The 23,915-nt window shown below is 29.7% G+C and overlaps 7 protein-coding genes across 16 annotated transcripts; 2 read left to right on the plus strand and 5 right to left on the minus strand.

Annotated features, from left to right (window-relative positions):
- Positions 1-254: 254 nt before the first annotated feature.
- LOC114874588 (transmembrane protein 268) lies at positions 255-5,602 on the minus strand. 6 transcript variants are annotated; one of them, XM_029184006.2, is made up of 7 exons: positions 5,513-5,602; positions 4,421-5,013; positions 3,885-4,265; positions 3,544-3,711; positions 2,102-2,297; positions 490-602; positions 255-445 (listed from the first exon to the last, which is right to left on the minus strand). In XM_029184006.2, the coding sequence occupies exons 2-6, from the start codon at positions 5,006-5,008 to the stop codon at positions 520-522; spliced, it is 1,416 nt and encodes a 471-aa protein (XP_029039839.1). In that variant the 5' UTR covers positions 5,009-5,013; positions 5,513-5,602; the 3' UTR covers positions 255-445; positions 490-519. The 6 variants fall into 6 exon arrangements, with proteins under 6 accessions (XP_029039839.1, XP_029039837.1, XP_029039840.1 ...); XM_029184007.2 differs by lacking the exon at positions 255-445 and adding an exon at positions 837-920 and having other exon boundaries at positions 510-602; XM_029184004.2 differs by having other exon boundaries at positions 255-602.
- On the plus strand, positions 5,376-7,702 carry LOC114874590 (tetratricopeptide repeat protein 19 homolog, mitochondrial). Of its 4 annotated transcripts, XM_046286030.1 has the most exons (7): positions 5,615-5,707; positions 5,998-6,112; positions 6,194-6,395; positions 6,531-6,589; positions 6,658-6,920; positions 7,006-7,313; positions 7,385-7,702. In XM_046286030.1, the coding sequence occupies exons 3-7, from the start codon at positions 6,293-6,295 to the stop codon at positions 7,579-7,581; spliced, it is 930 nt and encodes a 309-aa protein (XP_046141986.1). In that variant the 5' UTR covers positions 5,615-5,707; positions 5,998-6,112; positions 6,194-6,292; the 3' UTR covers positions 7,582-7,702. The 4 variants fall into 4 exon arrangements, with proteins under 4 accessions (XP_029039847.1, XP_046141986.1, XP_029039846.1 ...); XM_029184014.2 differs by lacking the exon at positions 5,615-5,707 and adding an exon at positions 5,376-5,553 and having other exon boundaries at positions 6,194-6,589; XM_029184013.2 differs by having other exon boundaries at positions 6,194-6,589.
- Positions 7,703-8,352: 650 nt separating this feature from the next.
- Positions 8,353-10,016, minus strand: LOC114874580 (protein catecholamines up). Its single transcript, XM_029183988.2, has 3 exons — positions 8,922-10,016; positions 8,776-8,851; positions 8,353-8,708 (listed from the first exon to the last, which is right to left on the minus strand). The coding sequence occupies exons 1-3, from the start codon at positions 9,849-9,851 to the stop codon at positions 8,533-8,535; spliced, it is 1,182 nt and encodes a 393-aa protein (XP_029039821.1). The 5' UTR covers positions 9,852-10,016; the 3' UTR covers positions 8,353-8,532.
- A 184-nt stretch (positions 10,017-10,200) lies between these two features.
- Positions 10,201-21,039, plus strand: LOC114874578 (kinesin-like protein KIF14). 2 transcript variants are annotated; one of them, XM_029183985.2, is made up of 12 exons: positions 10,201-10,558; positions 10,637-11,191; positions 11,269-11,815; positions 11,886-12,113; positions 12,191-12,319; positions 17,357-17,517; positions 18,046-18,237; positions 18,562-18,834; positions 19,286-19,358; positions 19,433-19,602; positions 19,694-20,156; positions 20,222-21,039. In XM_029183985.2, exons 1-12 carry the CDS (start codon positions 10,452-10,454, stop codon positions 20,918-20,920), a joined length of 3,597 nt encoding a protein of 1,198 aa, XP_029039818.1. In that variant the 5' UTR covers positions 10,201-10,451; the 3' UTR covers positions 20,921-21,039. The 2 variants fall into 2 exon arrangements, with proteins under 2 accessions (XP_029039818.1, XP_029039819.1); XM_029183986.2 differs by having other exon boundaries at positions 10,201-10,377.
- On the minus strand, positions 12,366-15,560 carry LOC114874582. Its single transcript, XM_029183990.2, has 2 exons — positions 15,014-15,560; positions 12,366-12,933 (listed from the first exon to the last, which is right to left on the minus strand). Exons 1-2 carry the CDS (start codon positions 15,114-15,116, stop codon positions 12,644-12,646), a joined length of 393 nt encoding a protein of 130 aa, XP_029039823.1. The 5' UTR covers positions 15,117-15,560; the 3' UTR covers positions 12,366-12,643.
- LOC114874579 (pyridine nucleotide-disulfide oxidoreductase domain-containing protein 1) lies at positions 21,040-22,856 on the minus strand. The gene has a single exon (XM_029183987.2). The coding sequence runs from the start codon at positions 22,854-22,856 to the stop codon at positions 21,423-21,425; it is 1,434 nt and encodes a 477-aa protein (XP_029039820.2). The 3' UTR covers positions 21,040-21,422.
- On the minus strand, positions 22,832-23,823 carry LOC114874581 (28S ribosomal protein S18b, mitochondrial). The gene is made up of 5 exons (XM_029183989.1): positions 23,705-23,823; positions 23,500-23,647; positions 23,334-23,431; positions 23,129-23,259; positions 22,832-23,039 (listed from the first exon to the last, which is right to left on the minus strand). The coding sequence occupies exons 1-5, from the start codon at positions 23,768-23,770 to the stop codon at positions 22,913-22,915; spliced, it is 570 nt and encodes a 189-aa protein (XP_029039822.1). The 5' UTR covers positions 23,771-23,823; the 3' UTR covers positions 22,832-22,912.
- Between the last annotated feature and the right edge of the window lie 92 nt (positions 23,824-23,915).

A 23,915-nucleotide genomic window follows, 5' to 3' on the forward strand; every position in this document is an offset into this window, starting at 1 on the left:
ATAAATGCTACATATATGTAATAGCTGCTATCTTATTTTATGTAAATGTATTTCTGTATGCAAATAGACTTAATATGGTAAATATATGTATGAATAATTTGATACATAAAATTTAATATAACATACAATTTCACAATTAGAAAATTCTCTTAATTGTAAATCCTATAATTTTTAGTAGTAACAAAAGTCATAGCATTTATAGAAGGCACTCTAGTTGCACTAAAAAATGTTAATAACTTTTATTTAGCTTTGCATACATTTATGATAAATTCTGTAGTGTAAACTCGAATTTCAGAAACAGTTAAAATTAATTAACTATATAAAAATATATATTTTATGGGTGCATTGGTTCTATAAGAGTTTATCATACACTACCAAATATCTACTATTCTCTTGTGCTTATACCTTAATAATATTAAAAATGACTATCAAAAAGTAAAGTAACAGGTGTTGATACGATTATTTCGTTAAACAATATCTTATAAATACTGTTGTGCATTAATTAAATCATTGACACTGTTAATTAGGGATACCTAATGTAACATCATACCTAACAAATGGGTCATTAAGATAAGCACACCATGTAAAGCCAGGTGGATATCCTGAAAAAATTGGGCAAATATTTAAAATTAGTAATTTGATTCAAATGATTTAAAAGATTATATGGTTAATAACTAAATTTTCTACAAAAGAAAAGTGCTACAATTTCTATGATTAGAAAACATAAATATACCAATTTGTACATACATAAATAAATGAATATATTTTAATAAAATGTAATGTGTTTGTTTAAGCATACATGTATATCAGAAAGATACAAGTCAAGCTATACTTACACCTGTACAAGTTTGTGAATGATATTCATGTGTTCACAGTGTGTGACCGCGATAAAATATCAAAGCATATTATCTTTTGTCCAGCTGCATGCAAGTAATATCCCTGGATTAGTCAGTGGTTAGTAACAAATACCTATATTTTAGAAAAATACGTATACATTGAACTTTGTAGGTACATTTGGTAACTAAACTAACAATATATTTTATGTGCAATAACTATTACTTTAATGAAATAGTTTTTTACATGAATACAATCATACCTCCACCAAGAAAACATATATCATATACTTATCTTTATTTATAACATTTTTAACAATGATATCAAAATGCTTTACATTTTTGTTATATAAAAGTAGAATAGCCTTATTCATTTACAAATATTATGTATTTTTTTTTAACATAATATAAAAGTATACAATATATTAATTACATTCTCATATAATGTATTGATATATTCAATTAGGACGGAATTCAGATATGTAAGTTCAACATTGTATGCCTTTTACAACATTATTATGACGATTTATCATAGACAATAATTATAAAATATATATATATAAACAATTATATAAAATGTTTCTAGCTGCTTTAATATCAGGTCTTTACTTGTAATAATAATAAATTGTAGTAACTAAAATGCAAGAATTTCTTTTTAAACATAAAAATAAAATTTAACTTTAGCAGATTAAAATCTTCCAATTCATACATAATTTATGTATGTTTTTCTAGTATCAATAGTTGAAAGCAATATAACATGTATTAAAAAAATATATGTTATATATATATATATGATATGTATAACATTTAGTAAATGTCTTCAGAATTTTGAAACATTTGAATTTATGAATAATAATGTAGTAACAATGGAATGATTATATCGTTTCTTTTTTTTCAAGTATTAATGTTATGTATAATCTATCTCTTTAACATTTTTTATATTTAACATAATGTGCTTCTATATGTTGTAAAGTGGTGAATGTTATTTAGATTAGTTAAAAGCAAATTACAATAAACAAAAAATTGAAGAAATATGACTTCTTTGTATGTAAAATACAAAAATTTCTATGATACTATATTATAGCTACGATAAAAAAATAATTTTAAGTATAACTGGTAGTAAAAGTGTTTGATAGATGTGTAATAAAAAGTAGATAGGAACATACAATCAACTGATCAAATTATCTGGAATTGTAATTAAACAATTGATCTTAGTTATTTACCATCAAAATTCGGCATCAGAAAAAACGTACGAAATATTAACTTGCCTCTAGGCTTGTATTTGAGATGGTCCTCAATGAATTGACAAGGACAACGGGCGGAGACACAATGTCGTGGTGGAACAGACAGACCGGCGATGTCTCTATTTCGTTCCTGTGAGTCTATAACCAGATCAAGTCTGCGGCGCACAAAGTGATGTGCCCATCGAGATGCATACCTCAGCAACAGCAACTCCGCCCGTTCCTGTCAACACATACCATCATCATTCAGTACCTAGAGCTAAATTAATAAATTTATGTTTTATACATTAACAACAAACTCATCTGTAAAGCTGAAAAGTCTGCTATACGTAAAAGACATACTATGTACACTCAGTTTTTAACTACTGTTATAAATTACATAATTTATCATTTTGTCACAAATCTTATATCATTCACCATTTCACACATTCATTAAGTACAATATCAAATGTGCAATTTCGGATTATATAATATTTAAATATTATATACAATTTATGCACTAAGAAAAAATATTAAAGGCAAACTTGTAACATGTACACATGCGTGCAAATTATTCAAATTTCAACAAAATAATATAATACAAAGTGGCATCAAATTAATTATTTAAAATTAAAATCATATTAAATTTCATGTAAAAGAACTTTAAATATTATCACTATTAGTGATCCAATTTACAATAAAAATATGAGTAAAAATTCTTCCTTAATATCAATATGATATAAAAATTTAATTGTAATTAATAATTCTAAAAGAGAAAATCTTATATAATTAAGTACTAAATGATAAGTAAGTAGTTTTAATATCTAGCGCGACTTATTTTCATTAACTTTCATGAATATAAATTTTGATTATTCATTCGGTTTTAATAATATTATCTATGTTATCTACAAATATAGTTACAAAACTATTTAAGTTCTATTGTTTTTAATTTATGATATTTCGTATTTAAAGTTCTCTTTGAAGAAAATGTTAATCATCAACATGATATTAAAATAATTATAATCAACTAAAGTGTAAGTTTTTAAAAACTGTTTTAAATTGCTATAAGCAATACTGTTATCAGTTTTTATGTGCACATTCAACAATTTTGATTTAAATGCCTCTATCTTTAAGAAAACTACTCCAGGAAGGACAAAAATCTCTGCCCTGAACATGTGGCTTATTACGTAGCCATTCTTCTATATATTGACATGGACATAAAGCTGATGCTAAATGGCGAGGTGAAGAAGGATTTCCACCTTCTTCGTCAACTGTCCAATCCAAACGTCGACGTAAATAATCCTTTGCCCAACGTTGTACATAACGGCAGAATACTTGTTCACTTTTACCCTAATAGTTTTTATTTCATTTTACAAGAGAGTAACAAAAAGAATTGTAATAAGAATTTAAAAATATAACAACAAATGTAAAAATTTAAAATAAATTAATAAACTTAACTAAAATACGATTACCTGCTAAAAGATGCTTACCTGTTTACGAGAAATTCTAGTAGTAGTACTGCCTTGGATAACAATATCACTATCGTCAATATCCATTCGCTGTTGCAATTCCCTTTTTCTACGCATTTCAGAATTTCCATCTTCACCGATTATTCTACCCTCGCGTTCTTCACGTTCTATAACTTCTTGTAACTTTTTCTGTTATAAAATAAATGTTCCTTACATTCAATAAACTTTGGCAAATAAATGTTCTGTTTGTATCAAAAGCAAATATTTTTGTATATCAATAAAATACACTAAATAAAATAAGTTATCACAAAACATATTAAGCCCTAACTATTTAAATGAATTGCATATTTAATTACACTTACGATGCAATCTGTAGTATCAAAATATATAAAACAGAGATTGACTTTGTGACAAGAAATCTTCCCTCTATCATCCAATCCAAGCAATATTTTATGTCGAAGTAAATGCTTGTTCACTTGAGCCATACATTTCTCAAGATTATGATTTAATTTTATCTTGATAAACATGCAAAAGAATATTGCAGCAGCATTTAGGACTAACCACATAATGCCGAGGCCAAATAAAGTAAGACCAGTTACTCCAGAAAATAATAAGCCAAGCAATACAATAAATGCAGTGAATATCCAAAGAACAAGGATTCTTTTGTAGCATACATTGTACATATTAAAACGTACATCATTCACAAGCAACTCCATAATATGTACGTAATCTTCTACTGTAAGCTGCAATAAATATATTACAATAATTTACATATAACTGTAAAATAATGCGAACATCACACACGGAAAGAAAATATTTTTTAAATTCAATAATAGATAATACTATTGATTATTTTTGTAATTGGATATTAAATGATATAATTTTATTAAATGTTTACCGTTAAGCCCTGAGCCATTAATTCTTCTGGTACTAATTCTGGTCGAAACTTGGCAGGAGTAATCCATGGCCATCTAGTATTAACTGGTAAAAGAGTAACTATAGTATCCCCATTTGCAAAACCTTGTCTAATATTTCCAATAGGTGTGCTTATAATATTATTTATAGCGCTTCTACCATTGGATACATCACGGAGATCAATGGTTTTAAGAGAAGCACTTTTAGGATCAGAAATTTTTACTTCGGACGGCAAATTAAGATCTGGACTTTCAGATGTGACAGACCGACTTAGACCTGACCTATCTAAATTAATCTGGACGGATTCAGTTGATATCACAGCACCTTTATACTCATTGTTTTTTGTTTGTTGATTATCTAATTTATCAACAGTTTTTCCAATTTTCTCAACATTTACTGTAACTGATTCTGGTTTTATTACGGCTGGTGTATTTACTTTAGTTTTTTCTTCCACACTACCATTATCTTTAACAGGTGTTTCATCTTCAAATTGGACCCAATTTTTTGTTCTTGAGGATATATCAGGTGAATTAACTGTTGGTACATTATCAGTTGTGTCCTGTGAACTCATTTTCACTGAAGAAGTAATAAAAAAATTAATAAAAATGTATAGAAACATTTAATGTGATATATAAAAAAATATATGTATCATTCATTTTGAAATGGCCTATTTCCTTAACCCACAATGAGCTAATTGTTCCTTCTTGTTTATTTATATGATTAATATTAATTTAGTTAAATATTTATAAAATATATCATACATAATGATGAATGTTTACAAATAATGGTTTAAAAAAAAAACAGGGAGTGCCCATGAACATATAAATTATAATATAAAGTACCTTTCTAAAATAATTAACAGCTAAATCATTGTATTAAATATTATTTTGAGTATTCTTCTTACATAGAGAAATATATAATATAAAGTATACACAAAGATTGAAATATTTATAGAAACAAAACTTCACTTGAATATTTATTTACAATTCTTATTATCGAAAGTATAAAGTCACTAAAAAATACATAAATGTTGTATTTGTTGTATATAGAACAAATATATGGTTAATCTTATTACCTGTTGTGATATGACCTATCTCATATCCGTGAGGTGAAAAGGTACGTAATACACGAAATCAAGGTGTGCAGCATTACGATACGAAAAAGAAGGGTGGGGCAAGGAAAACCATACGACACATACGATACATTTGCCTGTTCGATTGTTATGAATGTGTTAATTTGACCTCAACTTTATGTGTTTATATAGCATTATGTATGTATTACTATTTCTAGCCTTTAATAATGAATGGTTACACCATCACAAAGAGTCCATAGTCAATTTTTATTGGAATTAGATACATTTTTAGTATAGTTTCATATTGAATGCATATATCTATCTATATACATATATATGTGTGGATGCGTATATGTATATATATACACTAGCAAAATTATTACTAACCATATATATAAAGTGAATAAACATGTCATGTATATATATATACATATAATTGTATTACATGTATACTTGCTAATTTACTTATATTGTTATGATTTATACAGGAATCTTGCTACTATGAGTTAGTTCCACTTTTATACAACAGAATTTATTCAATAATTTTATAGTATCAGAAATAATTGAGATGTCAATAGTGATTGATCCATCTTGCACTCATAAGTATGTATTTCAGCAGTTAAACACATACATACTTGACTGATAATGAGTTGCACACAATTATTTCCTATAATATTATTGTAGGTACTGAATGGATGCATATGTATTACTAAAAAAATTGTATATTGAAGGTGTGGTTAGTATCATTATTAAGGAATTGTAAAAAATTCAAAATTCAATACAATGTATTGTCAAAGAATAATTACAAATACATTCAGATATGCTCAAGCACGCATAAAATCTAATTATACTGCTGCAAATATTTGTCTGTTAAATTTAAGGAAAGGTATATTTACAACATATTTGCCACAAATTAATAAAACAAAACATTATAAAAATTATAATCAAAAAAATTCATCACAAATTAATTGTTTTATTATATCAAGCAGTATTTTATTTAACTTATTTGGTTCTAAGGAAGAAAAAGATGAGGTTGAAGAATTAAAAATGACAATCAAACGATCAATTTTATTAATTCAGGTTAGATAATGAGCTATATTATTTTGATCTTATTTTATAAATAAGTAATGAATATTTTGCTGTTATAGAAAAAGGAATTTGAAAAAGCAGAGCAAATGCTACATGTTGCTTTAAGGCAAGCACAAACTTTACAACATTATGATGGTATAACTTATGTATATGATGTAATGGCAAATTTAGCATACGATACAAATCATTTTAAAAAAGCAGAAAACTTATTTGTGTCAGTTTTACAAAGATTAATATCTAAGGGAGTTCCGGAAGATGATTTAGCAGTTATACATATTAGTCTTAAAATTGCTGACATAAGCAGCAAAACAGGAGATTTAGAGTAAGCAATTTTAAGAAAAATTTTGATAACTTTTTCTTTTCTTCATTTTACATTAAATAACATATCGTATATTTTATGAACATAGAAAAGCAGAAAAAGGCTTCAAATTTTGTTTGAATAATTTAAAAAATCACTTAGCTAAAGATAGTGAGAATCAAGATGTGTTACAATTATTAGGTGTAAATTTAGAATGGTATGCATCTATGCTTTTCTCACACTCACATTATGTTGAAGCTCTTACATATTTTAATCAAGCTTACCAAATATGCATAAAAATAAATGGTGAAGAACACGAAGAGACTGTTATTTTGCTGTGTAACTTAGGAAGTGTCAATTACATGTTACAAAAATATGACCAAGCTATTGAATATTTATCTAAAGCATTAGAACTAGGTAATATTGACACAGATACAGATTATTATAATAATTTTCAATTGCATCAAACTGAATTATTATATTTGTAGGAAAAAAGTTTCCAGACATGGATGATTTAAGTTCTGTTCATATCAATTTGGGAAATGCATTATTTGCTAAAGGATTACATGAAGAAGCAAAAAAGAATTGTAATGAAGGAAAGAAATTAGCAAAAGCTAAGAAGGACAATGAATCCGTAACAGAAGCAGAAAAATGTCTTGAAAGAATACAAAGTGTGATGTCTTAGAATCAATTTAGGTACATTAGCTAGTACCTAAATTAGCCAGTACCATTTAGATACTATAAATTTGATATGTAAATATATGTCCCGAGTTGAATAAAAATAACAACTATTTTATTTATAATAACTAGTAGTGATTTGATTGAAATTAAAAACGTAATTCTTGTCATTGTCGAGAATATATGCATTCCACTGATGTAGAAAAGATACAATTTTTATTTTCATTTACAGCAGTTATATGCTTATTGCGAGAATTAATAGTCGTACAAAATTAAATAATTTCAATGCAAAAAATATATCACTTTATAACACAAATCATTTTTTAAAATGATGTTTTAGATATGCTATAATAAGTAATTGAATGCAAAATGGTCTGTACTAAAAAATCAATATGTTAGTGAATTCAATATCTACATTTACGACAAATATATTGAGTATGAAATATTTGATTACATATGCATTATTTTTTATAAGACTAATTCATTTATAATTTTCCACTATATTTTAAATAATAAATTATTATAGTACTTTCATAAATGATAATATCATTTTCTCTGGAATTACGTTATATAATTTTAATATTGGTTGGAGTTGCAATTTTTCTATTTTTATTTACATACAGGGTACTCGCCTACGGGTGGGCAACCTTTAATTTTAAATAACTTTTTCTTTTATCAAAATGCTCGTTTGTTCAGAATCACCCCAGCTACCACCTCCAGTAAAGATACTCATCCGAAGCCGAACACCTTATATAATATAAATGATATCTAACAAAAATTGAATTCTTTCTTATATTCATTGACTTTTTCCTTGTTAACATTTGTAATAGATATATAACGATTTTTTTTCACTGGTATTCATGTTATACAATATATTTGTTCCATTAGTAGTCTTCAACGAATACAAATGGAAATGGAAATAAATCCTTGATTAATGATCACAATGTACTGAAGAAATCTATTCATACTTTGCTATGAGTACCATCATATATACACCGAAGAGTAATGCAATAATTTCTTTCACAGACTGTCTAAAATTAGTATCAGTTAAGAGTTCTGGTATTACAGAAACTGTTGCTATATAAATAAATCCTCCAGCTGTAAATGGAAGTATCCACTTGGTTGCAATGTCACCTATAAATTAAAGTTACATTTTAATCAAATATTAAATAAGTCCTAAATTGTAATAGTTCACTCTTACCCATGCCTTCTGCAAGTAATGATACATAAGTCCCTAACAAAGCACCTATTGCAGTAGTAAGTTGAAGCATCATAGCCTGCAAATATCAACCATATTATATAATTTATTAAATAAAAAATTTGCTAATTGTTCTTTTAATATCTTACTTTTCTTTTGCTATAACCACTTTGTATCAAAATAGCAAAATCTCCTATTTCATGAGGTACTTCATGTAGTAAAATTGTGAATGTGGTAATATATCCAATATTTTTTCCCGCTAAATAACTAGCTCCAATAGCAAGACCATCTGTGAAGTTATGTAAGAAATCTGCGACTAGATTTAAATATCCAGCAATTTTTATTTCATTTTCAGGTTTCTTAGGTTCTTTTTCTTTAGAACTTTTCTGTGATTTATTATTTTTATTTTCTTTGACATTATGTACATGCACATGACTGTGGTCAGTTTTTATAATTCGTACTGCTTTTTCAACAATTAAAAACACCACTATACCTAACAATACACATAATCCAACAGATATATCATGTACATGATTAACTTCTTCATTATCATGATTATGAGAATGTGTATGGGAATGAGCTTCTTCAGATTCATGTACATGAGGAACTAAAGCATGAGGAATTAAATGCAAAAATGCATCTCCTAGTAAGCCACCAGATGCAAAACTTAACAATATCTTTAGCACTGATTCACATTCTTTAGTATTGTCTAATGGTACAAGAAACAGAATAAGAAAAGGGGCTGCTGATATGATTAAAGTTGATGTAACAGCTTTAACAATAACTTCCTTATAAGCCTCATCGGATAAAACTGATTTCTCTTGATGATCATGATTATGATCATGATCATTATGTCCATGTGTATGATGATCTATAACTTTAGATACACCCATATCATCTTGCATCTGGCGAGAATTAGCTTTTTCGGAATATTTAAAACTTGGTGGCTCGTCATGATCATGAGCTTGACAAAGAGTTGGTAAATTTAGGAATATAAGTAGAATAAATGTGCCAAGTAAAATTTTTGAAATCCATTTATTCTTCTGGCTTTTTTGGTTATCCTCTGTTATCGTAGTCATTTCTACAATTCTGCACAAACTGATTAAAACATAACTAATCTACGTATTGTCGTTGGTGTATTATTAACATACGTGCATAAAAATGTCAAAACTTTGTTATTATTTTATACAAGATAAAAAACTTTGGCCACGTCAGAAAATGGAACGTTATCAACATAAGGTTTATATAGGTTAGTTTTTTCAAAACGGTACAAAAATGTTGGTAGTATTGACTTGAAATATTGGCCATCATGAAAACTTGTGAATTTTAAATTTAAAAGATTACTTTGAAGTAGTAATGATAACAGTAAATTATAAACAAAATTTGGTAAATTTATTAATTTGAAAATAAATTTACTGTTTATGTATAAGCATGTAACGTTAGTATGTATTAAATCACTAAATGTTATCTAATTTTGGTAAAAATTCATTTCGTCTTTTAACCGTTGCTACGAAAAAAATTGGTTATATGGGTAGTGCAACTTGTGATTGGCTGAAATAATTCAAGAAATATGTCTGATTTTGTCAAAACGCGGGATTTGATGAGGTTAGTTAATGAAAAACAAAATTTTCATCGTACAAATGTTCCTTGTTTGAAAGAATTTTGCATATCTTACTAACATGTCACATAATACCTTAAAATCTACGGGGCATGGTTTTTGTGATGCTATTTTCTCAAGTTCACCTATTAATTTTAACAAAGAAAACACTAATTTTCTTAATAAAAGGTGAGTATGTAGTACCATCTTATATTATCACATTATTATTCAGAAATATTTATTTTAATCATATATTATTATTTTTAGAGAAGACAGATGTTCTGACATACTTGATACATCTCATAAGGGTATTCAAAATCAAAATGAAAGTAAATGTTCAAACCATGAAAAACGTCAAATGTTATTTGATGATGTCATAATGGAGAATTCAAAATTGACAAGTACACCTTATGGTGTAAGTTTGAATCATTCAAAATCTATGAATGTACTTCGTAAAAAGCAAGTTTTATTTACTGAAGAAGTAATACCTGATGAAAAGTGTAAAACTTCAACAAAAACTACATCTACTTCTATCTTACATGAGAAAACTTCAAACATGAATTTTAATACTCCTAAGCAATACAAAACACGTACTGCTACAAGCAGTACAAGAATGAATATCTTGCCTTCGCATAGAACACCTATAAAACGTTATTTTAATGACAATATTTTGTCTGAAGCTACTCCTGACTGCTTTAGTGTTGTACAAGTAGAAATACCAAGTAGTAAATCAAATGAGCTTGGTGTAGAAGATCAAACAGTCTATGAAGGAGAAAGCAGTAATTTAACTGTAGGAATACGTGTTAGACCCTTAAATTCAAAGTAAGTTTTTGTACTTATACATACATTTTTAAAATGATCCAACATTATAATGTTTTTCATATCTTGTATTATTTTAGAGAACTGAGTGATTCAAAAGTTACATCAATTATACAAGTAAATGGTCAAAATATTACTGTCACTTGTGAATCTATTCAACATACTTTCATGTATGATCATTGTTTTGTATCATATGCAGATTCAAGTGAATCTGGTCATGCCAGTCAAGAAACTGTATTCAAAAATATGGTTCTACCATTAGTACAAAATGCTTTTGAAGGGTATAACGTTTGTTTGTTTGCTTATGGACAAACAGGCTCTGGTAAAAGTTATAGTATGATGGGTCAAGAATCTTTACAAATAAATACAGTGCCATTAGACGACGAAATTGGTATTATTCCAAGATTTTGTCAAGATATATTTACAAGAATATCTGCCAGTGTAAATAATAAAATTACAGTAGAAATTAGTTATTTTGAAATTTATAACGAGAAGATACATGATCTTTTAACCACTGTTAACAATGGAGTAAAAAGTGCTCCTCTTAAAGTGAGAGAACACCCTGTTTTCGGTCCATATATTGTTGATTTAAGTCAGCACTGTGTACAAAACTATAAAGATTTGCAGGTATGTTAATTTTATTACTTGTAAGTGTATTAAAACTATTCCTATGTTACTATAAATACATTTCGTCTAGACTTGGCTTAAAGTGGGCAATTCACAAAGAGCTACAGCTGCAACTGGAATGAATGAAAAAAGTTCAAGATCTCATAGTATATTTAGTATTATATTAACACAGACACAAATAAATAGTCAATTGAATAATGAATCTGTAGATGCTAGCCGTCGTAGTAAAATCAATTTAGTTGATCTGGCCGGTAGTGAAAGATTAAGTCAGACTTGTGCGAGTGGAGATAGATTAAAGGTTTGTTATGTCATGTTAAAATTTTTCCTATTACATTACTGTATTTATCTAACAAAATGAATTACTGTAATTTACAGGAAGGTGTGTCAATTAATAAATCATTGCTCACATTAGGAAAAGTAATCGCATCCCTTGCTGAAAATACAAATAATCGCAAACGAGGATTTGTTCCGTATCGTGAATCTGTTCTTACATGGCTGCTAAAGGTAAGCAATATTATATTATTAATAAAAAAAAAATACTATTAAATCAAACAATTATTTTATTGTTTGTTATTCATTAACAAAATATATTTGACCGTAAGATGTGATCATAAAATATGAAAATAAGTTATTACTTATGCATGAAGTGATGATACTATAGCTACTATCGATACAGGTGTAAATTGAAAATGTTACTCTTTATAAAAATACCTATTCTAAATAAATAATAGTTATAATTCTAAAGTTACGACATATAAAATATGTCCTATGAGTTTAACAGTATGTTTTTACACTCGTTAAAAAAGGTATCGTTGCATAAACAACACTTTACTTTCTTTCATTTTTATCGTTGATCACTGAACGTTCATTACCATTTTTTAACATTTGTTTCGACGTGTGATCATTGCTTGTATTCGCTTCTTTAATACTATCGACATCGTGTTCTTCTTCTTCTTCTTCATGGATCTCGTGGCAAGAACCCTTTCGCGATTTTCCCCTGATATAAGCGGCTAGGCTTCTTCTTTTATTTTCTCGACACAAATAACAATTATCCTTCGATAATAGCTTTTGTTGATGATGTTGCGGTAATCGTTGCGAGTGCGCTTGTGTTGATTTATCTGAAAAATAATTTTATTTCTCCGTCATCTTCTTTTAATCTATTTAGCAAGAAAGAAATATTCTTTGAACGGTATCGAAAAAGGAAATTTAACAAAATTTTAAATAGCGTTAAAGTAGCAGGCGCTAATTCTGAATAGTTGCAGTTATACTGCATCGTAGTACATATACACAGTTGTCTTCCCTGTGATGGTGAACGTGTTATTATTAGGTAAGGGTCAAGAGACTTTTTCGAATGCTGCTATCGTGCCTTCTTGCACGTAGCACGTTTCATTGAACGGCGCAGCATGATGCGTTACACGTAGCTACCTCTTCAACTCGTACCATGCCCCTTTTATGTTTTATTATCTTCAGATTATAGTATGATTAAGAAACTAGATGGAAATATTTTTAAAAAATAATATCTAGAACTTCTACGTGTTTTTTCGTATATTTAAATCGCATCGAGCAATACCTTGACCCACTTTCAGAGTAATAAGCACAAAGTCAAACTGTTTGTTTCTTTTTCTTAAGCATCAATGAAAAAATTAATTTCACAGTGACATTTTTGTCTAGATCGATGTTAATCATCGCTATTATTTCTTTCGTATACAGAAGTTAGGTATACAAAAATAAAATATACAAACTGGACGAGTAGAAATTCCGGTTTTGAAAGTGAAATGCTTCGAAAGCGATTATCGCAAGGCTGCTTGTGTATGCAGAATATGGAAATATCCGTGTTTTTCTCAATCTATACCGATTACATTGCCGTACAAAATTCATTTATCGCACACTTATTCTTTATCAAGCGGTAAATATTTCTTAACTGTATTTATTTCCATTGATTATATTACGTTTGTTGCGAGAAGTATTTTAAGAATCGTACTGGATTTTATCCACGTATATAAATATACGTGCTAGTATCGCTTCTTATTCGATAAAAAGTCGTAGTAAAATATAAATTCGACAGATATTACTGTTATGATCATTTGCATATTCTATTACCGTCTCGACTGACTACATTCGTAATCCTAGGAATCGTAAACATGTTTTTCAAGATCTACGATGTATTTAGTTTGTTTTGATGCTGCGTTTGTCATTATTTGTCTGAAACGTGCTTTTTATAGCTTAACCCACGATTGAATTTACAGTTTCAAGATTAAAAATTGGTTTTTGATGACAAATAATAACGACGACGACGACGATGATGATGATGATAATTTTAGAACAGAATGCATGGCAAATAATGCAGCGACTGCACCTTTGCTTTAGGCAACCAGTTCCTCGCCGGAAACAGAGTGGAAGGGGTAACTCGTTGCGTTGAAATACCTGGGAGTTATTCCTATATGCATCATTCAATTCAAAATATGAAAATTTAAGTTTATTCAGTTCATTAAACTTCACCATTGTTTATTGTCACTGTAATTAAAGTACATACTTGATGATACGATCTCGAATTGAGCAACGTTAATCAGTTAATTTGATCGATCATGTTATATTATTTAATTATCGTTGAACTTTGGGTACGTTTCGATAAATGAAAATTTGATCAATCTCTGGCATTTCATTGTGAACATTGAATATTTTAAATATTCTTTTACGAAACAGGAAGTGCATGATGAAATCGGTATTGTGTGTCGATACTCATCATTAATATCCATTGTAATATCCATAACAAGAGTTGAGCATAAAGGGGGAACATAATTCACGAGATAACAGTAAATCCTGCTAATTTTTTGGGGATATGTAAATGTTTTAAAATTATACAGAAAATGATATACACTTTTCTATCGCGTGCTTCTGTCAAGATACTATTGTTGCTAAACGTGTTTACAGGAAAGAATAATACAATCCATTGTTGAATCATAGTAAAAAACAAACTGACGAAGAACTGGAGTCTTTATAAACATTTACTTACCGTGAATGAACATTGTAATAATTATTAATAATCTTTCGTGGGCAATGTAGATAAGTACCTCGATATTTTTTCAACATTTTTTTTTAAAGATTTCAAACAATGAAAGACTTCATTGTATTTATTTACGAGGAGAGAATGATAATAAATAAATGAAATTGATTGTTATAGGTTCGATTAAAACGTACCATAACTGAAGTAATCTGTATTCCAGGGCTGCTCGTAGTCACGGTACTGAGGAGCCCTGAAAAAGCCGTAGGTCAAGACCTCAGGAATGTAAACCAGATCCATCCTCGTCGAAGTTTTCTCACAGAATAGTGGACTTTCTATCTACTCTTCGTGAAAAATCACGTGTATGTTCTTCTTCGATTTCTTCAGTTGACTCGTATTTGCATCAATACACTTCTGAATCTTCTTTCACCGTTGATATAGGAATCTTGCATTACCCGACGGTTCTTCTTCTGTTTAAAAAACAAACGAAGAAAGCGATCCAAATGGTCTGTTAGTTACGTTGATTTTTCCAGCCAATGAAAGCACGCAGTTTCACCAGTTTAGGTAGAGGAACGTTGCTTCCGGTCTCCTTTCTTCCTGGTAGCTAATTACTGGCAAAACTATCAACGTTGTTGCACAATTGCAAATAATAATGAGCAAATGCAAGTGGTCTGTAAAAGATGAAATCACGTTCTGCTCGAAATGCTGCGGTGTTTTGCTTTAAACTAAAGAGTACGAGACGCTGAGCACGCAATGTTTATGAGTCGGCTTTTCCCCTCCATCGGTTCTTTGTCCCTCTGCTCCTCTCCTCTTTGTTACGCCCTTCGGTACCGATACGACCCCTCTCCTTCTCCTCCAATCACCTTCGTGAAACTTTTGCAAATTTTACAACTTCGATCGCATTTTCCAACTATGTACATATATCCCTTTACGGTATTTTCCTTCAATGTTTTTCAACTCTTATTTTTCTTTATTCAACTGCACTTTTAAAGTGCAACTCTGTTTCTTGCAGACATTGAAAATAATTTTTTTATCCCCGCCGAGCATGTTCGATCATTTTTCATTTATTATTAATCTATAATTCTTGTAATTTTAAGTTCTTTCGTACAATATCGACAATTGTTTGCATTTCAAATGGTATCAAAGGATTATTTGAAATTAGATAATTGTTCAGAGTTTGTTATTCTAAGTTGGCGATAAATAAACAAATTCTTTGAAGTGGATAAAGAAAATTATTTCTACAGCTAGATCAATAATAGACCGTCCGATAACGCAGTAGTATTTTTCCATATTATTTGCATTGTTTCACCTTGGGTGTATTGCGTTTTAGAGAAGATGAAAATCTTTTATTCTATGAGTACTTCAAGGTTGTTATTAACAATTGATGATACTTGAAACTCGTTGAATGCTTGTTATCTCTTGGTACGTCGTACCTACGTACGTACGTATCTTAAAGATCTTTGTGAGAAACCGTTCTTTTAATTATCGCCTTACGATAGGAATGTACCTATAGTATTAGGTGCAAGTTCAATAATAATCATCGTGTACTTGATAAAAATGGTGAATACGTGTTGTTTACTCAATTTTTTTATCACAAATCAAACGAACGTATAAAACATGTTACGATTAATTAAACAATTTTGATGTTTCTAAAACGGTAAATAACTAATTAATCACGAGGGAACATTGTATTTTGCATAATGAGATTTCTTATGTAATCGAAGAGAACGTATTTACGTTTATGCAATTCTTCGTAAAATGATCACATGAAAGTTTTTTCTTACTTTACGATCTTTCCTTTTCCAAAGATACATGTTAAGAAGCGAATTTTATTTCAGATAAGTTATCAGCATTTCCTTTACTACCGGAATAAATTGATAATAATTTAATGCCGATTAACAAGGACCAATAAAGTATAGTTCGATTTGTCTTGTTATTGTGTGAAATTCAAATGTTTTTACGTAGCACTAATAAACTAGTTCAAGGACGAATAAAAATTCTAGTAATTAGTAACAAAAAGAGAAAAAAAAAGGAAGGAATGTAGGAATATAAAAGAATGATTTTTTTATCGTCGATTGTAAACCCAGTGGTACTGATTAACACACCTTTGTGTACACATACCAACAAGAAATTCCACAATCTATCTGCTGTCTTATCATTTTATTTAGCAGGATAACGTTTGAGAAAGAAACGTCAAGGTGTGATCGATAAAAGCAAATATTACTCGTGAAGGATTAGACCGCAATCGTACCTTTTCTTTTTTTAAGATCATTGTCTTATCAAACAGGATGCTGATAAGGATTATTTATGCGCAGAAAGAATGAAGATTTAGTTGGATAAAATTTGCAAAACTTAATGGGTGTGATTAGTATGATAAGATGTAATTACTCTGTTGATTGGCGGACTTAATTGGTGCCTCACGGTCTAGCAATTGAATTTGTCTTCAATGAACTTAACTCTTCTTTATATTAAACAGAATTAACTATCAGAGTGAATGATTGTTATTTGCTAATGTATTTCTGTTTTCTTTTAATTCCCAGGAAAGTCTTGGAGGGAACTCAAAAACGGCGATGCTTGGAACTGTATCACCGGCTAACATTCACATCGAAGAAACACTTGCAACACTTCGTTATGCGTGTCAAGCCAGAGCCATTGTTAATCGAGTTCGAATTAACGAAGATCCTCATGAAAGATTAATTCGGTAATGCGCATATAATTATGGGTCGAATGAGCGAGTAAAATTACTTCGCAATATCAATATTGATGACGTTTATTTCTTTCGATTGCTATTATTAACGTCTGCTATAAAAATTCAATAAGATACTGTAATTATAAATTTTAATGATGTTCCAGTAATGTTGGAGTCACATCTACGTTATCGTCCAACGGCGATAAACGCGTCAATTAATGCAAGAAAAAAATTACGCGCTTGGTTTTACATTTTTATGTAGATTTTATGCATTAACTCTTTGATGTAAGAAAAAAGACCGCCACCCGAGCTATCGTTAACAATGTCATTAACAATGCTGTTATAAGATTAGCGCGTTAATCCATGGTTATAATTCGTGTATGTTACATTAGACGCAGATGTGGCCCTAGCATAAGTAGATTTATAGAGCTTGAAAAAAAAAAACAAAAGTATGTCGCAATTTGTCGATATAATTTATTCTGACAAATTAACCCCGATGGGTTTATTAAAAAACCTATATAATTATAATCTTGTAATTAGTGAACTGAAAGCAGAGGTGTTGAGATTACGGGGTGTTCGCGAGGGATACGAAAAGCAACTTGGTGTTTTGCCTCGTCGGCTCTTTGAAACGACCGCTCAAAATGACGATGAAGTTAAGCAGAAACAAGATGAGATTGATAAATTGAAAAATCAGTTGAAGAAAACCGAGGAACAACTTGCGACCTCTCAAATGTAAGTTCATTTATTATGACAATACTTTATTAAAGATCTCTCTATGAATAACACTGTTTAATAAAACTTAATTTCTTTCAGATGTACAGTAGGCGCTTCTTATAGTTTTTGGTGCACTGATACATAAAGAGAATGGTTTAAGGAAATATAAAAACATACTTGCTTGCTTAGACAAAGGTTAAAGTTGAAAATTTACATTGGAAAGCACAAAAAGTTATAATAAACGCCTACTGAATATTACATTGAAGTTTGAATAAACTCTGCTGGAGAAGTGAAGAACTTAACACAATGAAGAACTTAATATTCAGTTACATATAATTGCAGGGTATGGCAAACAAAATTACGGGATGCTGAGGAAAAAAAGATTTCTGAATTAAAGTATTTACGTCAATGTGGTATTGCTATTGAGATTGATTTTCACGAGAAGGATAAGCAACCTTGTCTTATAAATCTCGCGGCCGATCCTATGTTATCCGGTACACTTTTGTATCTGATTCCTCCAGGATTGGTTCGTATCGGAAAGAATTTTGGGAATCAAAGTTCTTCCAAAAATTTGGACATCATGTTGGATGGACCACTGGTTAGGCCTTTGCACTGGTTAGTTTATGGGTCGTTTGTGGTTCAATGGTTTGAAGAGATGCATCTGTTGGGCTTGTTTGCATTATCCATTTGTCTTCGTCTTTCTTCATTGTCTCGTGCATGTTGCACATTTTCTTTAACTGCTGCTTTAACGATTTATGGTATAGAAAAGAAATGTCTAACTTTTGTTTTTCTCCATCGTTTATCTTTTACTAATGCATGTTCCTTATCTTCGTTTATGATGTGATACCGTTTAAAAGATATTCTACATAAAACTGCACGGTGGACTTTTGCGCCATATTAATGTTGGTTTTATGGTATGAATATTTCCAAACTAAACATCATTTTTTTTGTTTGATGTTTAGAAATTTAACAAGTTATATGTATAATTTTATGAATGAGTTTTCTACATGGATAATTGAAATTACTGTCTTATACGTCCATTAATTGTCTTTTATATATTTAACAGCACCATTGAAAACAATAATGGGAAACTTACGTTGTCGTCAGAAATGGAAGGGGACACGTACGTCAATGGACAGGTAGTTTACATTTATCTTATCATTATTATTTTTTCATGTTAATTATTTTAAATAAATTATTCATTTCGTTGTAGGTCGTAACTGGTAAAGTTGTCCTAAAGCATGGCGATCGATTAGTAATCGGCGGCAATCATTATTTCAAAGTATTAAATCCGCACGATAACTTTAACAATACTCAAATTTCTACGCAAGCAGTAGATTACGAATTTGCTCATCAGGAAATTCTTAAAGTGCAAGAGGAGAAGTATGAACCCTGCAATTTTGTTTATTCACCAATAATATTTAACTTTCGTGATGGATATTTAACGTTGTTTTATTGTTTTGTATTTATATAGACTGAGAGCAGAATTGGAAGAGAGTAAACAGAAAGCGATAAAAGAATTAGAAAATGCTAAACGAGAAGCTGAGATGCAATTGGGATCTCAAAGATTATCGTATGAACGTAAAATCGAGATTCTTGGTTCGACGGTTGAGGAGCAAAAGATAGCATTGGAACAAATTTATGAAAGGAAAAAGGAACTGGAATTGGAAAAGGAATTACTTGCGACCGAAGTTGAAACGAATAATAGATTAAAACAATTGCAAGTAGAACCAAAGAAAGATTCTGTTGCACCGTATAAAACAACATTTTTACAAGAATTGGAAAGCATTTTAAATGAGAAAGCAGCAGATGCTGAATTTGCTCTCAAAATGAAAGCAAGTACAGAAGCAATAAATTACGGTGGTATTAGTTTGCATGAAACGCAATTATTGGTAAAGGAAGCTACCGAACGGTGTAGAGAAGTTGGTTTTAATTACGTACGTGTCTTATTTTCAAGTGATTACTTTTTGTGTAGTTATATAATCAGCTGTTATCTTTTTAGGAATTTGATCAACAACAAATAATTGTAAATAAAAGTCTAAAACCAGTAATTCGTATACGAAATAGAGACTGTATGAAAGAAACACTCTGGGAGCCAATGCGATTTTTAGAGTGGATTCACCGCTTACGGGATTACGATATAGAAGATTCAGTGAAAGAATTACATACAACAGATGAAATTTGGGAACCGTACGAAAATACGGAAACTTTCGAAGACTCCTTGAATAGTAGTCGAATTTCAATAAACATGACACCGGTAAAGAAACATTTAAACGAGAGTCTGCAACAACTTTCATTGGATACGTCTGTATTTGAAAATCCGTGTGCTGGTCAAACCTTTCATTCCTGTAAAGAACAGGAAATTATAAATACTTGTCTCGTGCAAATGGAACTGGCAACAAAAACTTTACGCAAATTGTGTGATGGAAATGACGGAGTTCAGTTAGTCATAGAATCGCTTAATAATATGCAAATTATTATCAATAATTTGCGCGAGGTTCTAGAAGCGAGAAACTTAAACGAAGATACAGCTGAAATCGTAAACTCTACTCGGAATTGTAGTACAGCTGAAAAATCCGATAACGTACTTTCCGAAAATTGCAATAGTAAATCTAATACGCCAACAAAATCTATAACTTCTGATAAAATTGTTCACAAAAGCGTGAGATTTACAGACAAATCAAAACAAGATCTGACTTAGTAAAAGAAAAATTATTTATGGATGAATGTTAAAAAAAGATGTTAGATAACAAATGGTTGTATATATTAACTATATAACCAAACACTGTTAAATGAAACAAAGAAGTACGTTTAACTGTATTGATATTTCATTGTATTATTTTATTTCTTATTACTCACAATATGTTATGTAATGTTACTGTATCTATATGTAAGTATATACATAGGATATTTCTTTTTCTTTATCAACATAAATTTTTATAAAACGTGTACAACTATGGTACTATTCAATCGAAGTATATTTTTTACATTTTAACAAAAGACTAATAGTTGCATAATACATAAATCAGTATTTGTTTTTTTAATTAATGTAATTGCTTCATGTACATTTTGTACATGTCACGGACTGATAATAAATAAGAACTATAATTAAAGTCTTACATAGTTGGGTACATACAAAAATTTGATACTCTTCGCAATATTAACTCTAATAATATGAAACAAAGAGCGATTCTAATATATTATTAATCGAAATAATCTTCGATATCAATATCGGGATTTAATAAATCTTCTCCATAATCGGTTAAATCCAATTGATTAAGTATTAAATTCTCACACATTTCTTCCAAATCAGTATCTCCAATCAACACTGCCCCTTGCATTTTACCATTTTTTAGTATGAGTTTTATGTATTCATGTCCTTTAGTCATACGTAACAGTACTTCATATTTATTATTCAATTTCTGTCCATTAAACAAACCAAGTAAAACTATTTTATAACCGAAAAATTTAGTAACGTGTGTGAAAAGTTCAAAACAAAAATCCTGTAAAAACTCCTCATTTCTTAATTTCGAAACCATTGCTTTAGCCGCATATCGTCCCATTTGGTGAGCTTGAGTCCACAATCTCATTTGAAACCAATGTTCAGCTAACTCCCACCCTGCAGTGCATACATCTCCGGCAGCATATATGTCTTGTTCTGAAGTTTCTAGTTTCCAATCTACTAATAGTCCTCCATCTTCTCCTTTTCTAACACTTTCTAAACCAGTTAGGTCAGAATTTGGTATTACACCTGTTGCTGACACAATAAAATCACAACCAATAATCTTTCCGTTTGTTAACTCAACATATATAGGCCAGTTTTGCTGAGGATCAAATTCTTTTTGTTCTGATTGATTAAGAATTTTAACAAATTCACATTCGTATTCTATTTCCACTTTTGAAGATTTAAGATATGTGCCTTTTATATCGATATTATTATGCCAATCTGGACCCAAAGCTGGTCCATCTTTTACAGCTGTGGTATCAGATATTTTGTACCTCATTCTCTTAGTTGGAGATTTAATATTAACATTTGTTGATTTATCGGTTCTATATACTTTACCCATGAAAAATTCGGCAGCTCCGGGATCAACAAATGTTGCAGAAATATGTTTATCTTTAATTACCCATACCATTTCAACACCATCCACTTCGTGTACAATTTCGGTAGCAATGCCTCCATTTCCAATTATAACAATTTTTCGAGCATTTTTTATTTTTTCCGAAAATTTAACAACTGATTCTGTGTCTCTTATTCCTAATACAAAATCATTATCTTCTGCTATAAGCTTGGGCCTGCCACCATTGCAAAGGCATAACATTTTATAACTTATAATTCTCCCATTTTTTGTTTCTAGCTGTTTATTCGCAATATTTACTTTTATTACAAAGTCATGAATAACTTTTAAAGAATCATGTGTCTTTGTCAATGTTTCTGTATCCTTTTCTTCTACATCAAACTGCATTAAAGTCTTACCAAGTGGGACTACATTTGTAACTGCTTTTATCAAAGGACTTGCTGTAATTAAAATGGTATTTTCGTCTGGTGCTACGAAACCTATGCTCTCAGCACAGGAGACTCCTGCAATACCACCACCTACTATGGCAAATGTACAATCTATTTCTTCTTTATTCATTGTTGGGCTCTTACTTTTTAAATACAAATTTTTAAACGCAATTAAAAGTTTAATGATTAACTTTTCCACTCCAAATAATCGTAATATCTATAAGGAACATCATGTATTAATAAACCATACTCCTTTGCTTTCATTAAAGCAACAAGAAGATCCTTGTGAGCTCTTTGACAAAGACCAGTACAACTGTAGAAAAGAAAAAGAAAAAGAAAGCAATAGTAACTGTACTGTATGCTAATATTTTTTGTTTTAGTCCTTAGAAAAGTAAAACTTACCTAGGATCTAGAGTTTCTCCAGTGTATTGAGAAACAAATTGCTTTAACAGTTCAATATTACGGTAATCAAGAACCAGATATTCGTCTCTGCAGATTGGACAAGGACTACCAGTGCTAATTACTCCATTTCTCTAAAAATATGTATGAAACTATCATAACATTTATAATAATCAGTACAATTTCAATTTATTTTAAGGATAATTACAATGCACATTTTCCTTGTCTTCTTTGGTGCAAATTGTCCTTTAAAATTGCGTCTGTAAGGTTTCCATACTGGGTCATTCCCATAAGTTGTTTTATAAGCTAAAATACAGTTTTATCCATATGATCAATAATATATGGAGAAGAATTCATATCATATAAAAACTTACCACTACTCTCTAAATATTTTATACTAGTTTCAACAGGAATAATTTTACTCCTATCTTTTGAAGGATCAATTTTTTTAGCTTGTTCTGTTCCTTCTACTTCTTCATCAAAACGTACAAACGTAGAATGTACAAATTTCACAGGTGTAACCTAAAATAGAATTTCAAATGTATAAACATAGATAATAATTACTTTAATAACCCTTACTTTTGCATTTAAAGTGGTTCGCCAAACTGATCCAGCTAAGAACAACTTATTTAATATCAATGACATTATATTTTTATTTATATATTTCTTTTCAAAAAATCTATAGCACTAATATATATAATTACCCAGCATTCCTACATATGATAAAATTGAGACCCGGAAATTCATTGGTAAGAGAAAATAGTCAATTAAGATACAGTTAGAATTATTA

The sequence above is a fragment of the Osmia bicornis genome, chromosome 6 (genome assembly GCF_907164935.1).
Source record: "Osmia bicornis bicornis chromosome 6, iOsmBic2.1, whole genome shotgun sequence".
Classification (NCBI taxonomy): domain Eukaryota; kingdom Metazoa; phylum Arthropoda; class Insecta; order Hymenoptera; family Megachilidae; genus Osmia; species Osmia bicornis.